This window comes from Hetaerina americana, unplaced genomic scaffold (genome assembly GCF_022747635.1).
Source record: "Hetaerina americana unplaced genomic scaffold, ioHetAmer1.1.p SCAF_19, whole genome shotgun sequence".
Classification (NCBI taxonomy): domain Eukaryota; kingdom Metazoa; phylum Arthropoda; class Insecta; order Odonata; family Calopterygidae; genus Hetaerina; species Hetaerina americana.
The window spans coordinates 3051921-3056725 of record NW_027286752.1 but is presented as its reverse complement, the minus strand read 5'-3'; the positions used below and the strand labels follow the sequence as shown (position 1 = coordinate 3056725).

Here is a 4805-nt window from a genome sequence, read left to right as displayed (position 1 = left end):
GTACTACTGTCCAACATGTGATAAAAAAACGAGAGCACACAAGGTGATTTGTGAAATATAATCATCTTATGGTCTATATAGTCTGTTTGTCATTTTTTTGATCATATTTGTTTTGATGTCACCTTAATTTCCAGTGAAATGATGTTAGTTAAAAATAGCGGACGATTCCCGTATGATATATTGCTTTACGTAGGTATATAACATATGGAAAGTTTGGAAAACAAACATTTAATATTGGTCTTCTGGTAATGTTTCGTAATTGGAAAAGGTAGATCGATAGAGAAAATGATCATTCGCGAACATTAATAATCAATTACTCTCTTAGTGAGATTGCGCAGTGTTACCATTCGTATTCTGAAGTTGAATAAACTTTGTGTTTGTATTATTGGTTAAATGGATGCAATTGGATAGATAATAAGGAAAGTTAACTTTACAAATGCAAGTGAATCCCATATCATGGTTTGGGCATTTTACCCGGAATAACTTTTAATAAGTTCATTGAAGATGCATATACATTATTTTAGAATGCATAATAATATCATTTGACAATGGAAAACTCATATGTAGCATATCATATTAGTGTTTTGTGTTACATTTCCAAAAGTTATGAAAAACTCAAAATTTTTATTTACATGCAGTTTTCTGGGTAGTCAACCGTTTAAGGCAGGGTTTGAATGGACACAAACTATATAAAGGTACAGCAATACATTTCTCTGCCTCTTCTAATAAAACAACCTGACATCCGAAACTACAAAAAAACCTATCTTTAATTCCCCATACTTCCTCTTTTCATCCCGTCCATCTATACTGTTAATTATTTTTCCTCATTTGATTTACATTATTCATAGTAGTAGTAGTTTTAAGGGTTTGTAGGGTGCGTCTACAGCTATGGTCATTTTGCACCCATTATTCATTCTACTTGTTTTCAACATTCCATCCCCAATCAAATTAACCCGTTTCCATCGCTCCTGCCTCCTTTCAATTTCTTCCGACAATGCCCCCTCTCCCACCCTACCATGAATCTTGTTAAAATGCACTGTGGCTATACAACTTGTAAAATTCCTAGATTGTTAACAGTAATCTACTGGTAAAGGAAGATTTTTTACTTGCATAAAGTGCTACTTTATTGCATGCTGACTTTTCTAGACATGAAAAATTTGATGAAAGAATGGATTATTAACAATTTATGGCATAATCTATTAAAGAATTAACTACTTCAAGAATGATAATTCAAGTAAATTAATTTCAGTGGTGGCACTGATGTTTTTTGTTAAAAGTTTTCACTCATATTAGATAACATCTCCCTAACCATGAATCCTCACTGGCAGTATTTAATTAACCTTTTATTTACTTTAAATAAATCCATAAACTACCTCAAGGTGGTTGCTTTAAATTTCCGTTAAAATTTGATGTTTTTAATCAACAGATTCGATGAAGTGAAAAATTCAGACCTTATTTCAAGGTTTTTATTTAATTTATTTTGCCGAAGTTGAACTTTCAAAGTGCTTTTTTGCACTCATATATAATAATATTTGGAAATGTAAATAATGTTGTAATATCATAAGCAGTATTAATATCTATGATATATATACACATATATATATGCATTCCTTAAGGAATATAATATTTGATCATCTATGCATGCACTGAGAAAAATGTTGCTCAATATTTATCTATACTAATCATATCTATAGGGATGAAAAGGAAAAAGAATTAACTACGTTAATCTCTTTAAAATGTAATTATCTTTTTTTATTCACAAGATTTTAATTTACAGAAGTCTCCTTCGTAAGAAATCATGTTGACAAAGGTATTAAAAATCTTTCACTTCTAGAAAAGACCCTTGTTGAACTATTGAGCACATCTCATTAACAACATTGATGGCCAATTGTCACTCTGAAGTGCTTCACATCATAGCACATAATGTGGGAAAACTCACAGGGTGAGTACATTTTTAATACCTTTTTGATGGCGTTTCATTTTTGAGATCGAGAGTTAAGATCCAGTCCAAGTTCAATATCCTTTCCCACCATAGCCTCCATCGTAACCTCCCTTGCCACCATATCCGCCATCGTGGCCACCTCCATAACCACCTCCATAGCCTCCTTTGCCACCATATCCGCCATCGTGGCCACCGCCATAGCCTCCCTTGCCACCATATCCGCCATCGTGGCCACCGCCATAGCCTCCTTTGCCACCATATCCGCCATCATGGCCACCGCCGTAGCCTCCCTTGCCACCATATCCGCCATCGTGGCCACCTCCATAACCACCTCCATAGCCTCCCTTGCCACCATAACCGCCATCATAGCCACCTCCATAGCCTCCTTTACTACCATATCCGCCGCCGTAACCACCTCCATAGCCTCCCTTGCCACCATATCCACCATCATGGCCACCTCCATAACCACCTCCATAGCCTCCCTTGCCACCATAACCACCATCATAGCCACCTCCATAACCTCCCTTGCCACCATATCCGCCATCATGGCCACCTCCATAACCACCTCCATAGCCTCCCTTGCCACCATAACCGCCATCATAGCCACCTCCATAGCCTCCCTTGCCACCATATCCACCGCCGTAACCACCGCCATAGCCTCCCTTTCCACCGTAACCACCATCATAACCACCCTTTCCATAGCCAATTGACATTGATGGGTATGGCACGATCACATGGTGGTGCTTAGGCTGTAAGATGGGGAGACCATAGTTGCATCCGGAAGAGTAGCTTGGGGTGGGATAAGTGATGGACACATGAGGCTTATAGGTGGCAGGCATCCCATATCCATAACCTCCAGAACTATGACCTCCAGCTCCATAACCTCCAGCTCCATAACCACCATGACCTCCAGAACCATATCCGCCACTTCCATATACTCCACCTCCACTTGCGTAACCTGCAGAACCTCCATAACCACCAGCACTATGGCCTCCATATCCTCCAGATCCATAGCCAGCAGATCCACCATAAGATCCATAACCTCCTCCATAGCTGCCGCCATGTCCATATCCTCCATAGCCTTTCCCTCCATAGCCTCCCATGTCGTGACCTTTCCCTCCATATCCTCCACCCATCCCATAGCCCTTTGCCCCATACCCTCCTCCCATTTCATAGCCTTTTCCCCCATACCCCATGTCGTGGCCTTTGCCCCCATACCCTCCCATGTCATAGCCCTTCCCCCCATATCCTCCCATTTCATAGCCTTTTCCCCCATACCCTCCCATGTCGTGTCCTTTCCCTCCATATCCTCCCATTTCATAACCCTTCCCCCCATATCCTCCCATTTCGTAGCCTTTTCCCCCATACCCTCCCATGTCATGTCCTTTCCCTCCATACCCTCCCATTTCATAGCCTTTCCCTCCATAGCCGCTCATTCCATAGCCCTTGGAACCATATCCACCCATTACATAGTCACCAGTTGTGGCAGTTGATGGATTGGTGGCTGACAGGAGGAGGAAGACAGGGAGAAGCATCATTGCCATCTAGAAATGAAAATATTCTCTGTTAGAAAAATTCAATCTGATTTGTTTTCCAGGTGTAATTTGCCCTTTTCGTTGGCAATGAATTAAATGATTATGAAAGGGTAAAAATAGTCTATAGCTTGATTTAATGGATCTGAAAATGTAAGGTTAAGAAAAAATAACTGTAAGCATTAAATAGAATTCAAGATGTACAGTGAAATCACTAGGGGCAATGATCATTCAAAATTCAGAGTAAATTAGTAGTGAATGAATGCATAATATGCAGGTGAATAATTAAAATACATTCACAAATAATTTAACTGGGAGATATTTACTAATGGATGGATCTATTGTAATTTAAAATGAAATACATCCTAAAACTCTCACATTTTCTATTGGACAGTCCAGAAAATTATAAAGAAAGAAAGAATCAAAGGAAATTGAATTGTTTTAAATACCTTTTATCTTTCTCTTTGTTAGTAAAGAATTACAATGTTAGGAAAAGAAAAAATGACATTGTAGGAGAAGGATTTAATGTGCTCATAAACATTTTCTAGGGAGCTCTGAATAAGAAGTAAGCAATATAAAATGAGGTATCAAACAAACCTTAACTGATGATTGATAACAAAATATAAGTGAAAAAATAAAATGAAAATCCAAATATTTTAATGGGTTAGAATGACTAATACATGCTCCATTAAAATCATTAACTGAATACAACCTTAAAGTGCTATACTTTCCCTTGATTAATACATATGGTTATACAATTATTAATTAGGCCTATTGGCAAGCAATAAATGCTACATGAAGTAATTAAATAATATATAATAATCAAGATGAGACACACCTTGAAGAGGAATAATAGAATTTCAGTCACTCACCATATTTGAGACCATTGTGCTGCCCAGGGTTTCTCTTGCAATGAGACAAGTTCTTTCCTGCTTCACTGAGAAGGAAAGCACAATGATGGACAAACTGTTTGAAGGTCACCTTTTTATATGAGCAATTCCCCACTTCCCCCTCAGAAGCATCCATTGCAAGAATGCATTTCTGTCCTCAAGTGATGAAACTGCAAAATCATTACTTTTTCTGTCGGCAATGCCAACTACTCAGGAGTATAAGTGGAGTGGGAGCCCCCACATCTCTATGTGCATCAGCAAAAGTGAAGCATAAGCAAATTGCTGCATTCTTAATGCTTGGCATTTTTATGCTCATCCACCCGAGGCTATTTCTGAATAAGATTTAACAAGCTAAGGCAGAACAAAATAAAAATGCTGCACATTAAATTCGAATAAATAATCAAAAATTTTACGAATTGCAATAAATAATAATACATTCAA

General features: G+C 38.2%; 1 protein-coding gene across 1 annotated transcript; it reads right to left on the bottom strand.

Annotated features, from left to right (window-relative positions):
* Positions 1-1768: 1768 nt before the first annotated feature.
* LOC139687271 (uncharacterized) lies at positions 1769-3075 on the bottom strand. Its single transcript, XM_071584410.1, has one exon. The coding sequence runs from the start codon at positions 3043-3045 to the stop codon at positions 2014-2016; it is 1032 nt and encodes a 343-aa protein (XP_071440511.1). The 5' UTR covers positions 3046-3075; the 3' UTR covers positions 1769-2013.
* Between the last annotated feature and the right edge of the window lie 1730 nt (positions 3076-4805).

Coding starts and splice junctions, on each gene's coding strand:
- LOC139687271 (XM_071584410.1), bottom strand. CDS start 3,045: ATGGGAGGCTATGGAGGGAAAGGCTATGGAGGATATGGACATGGCGGC.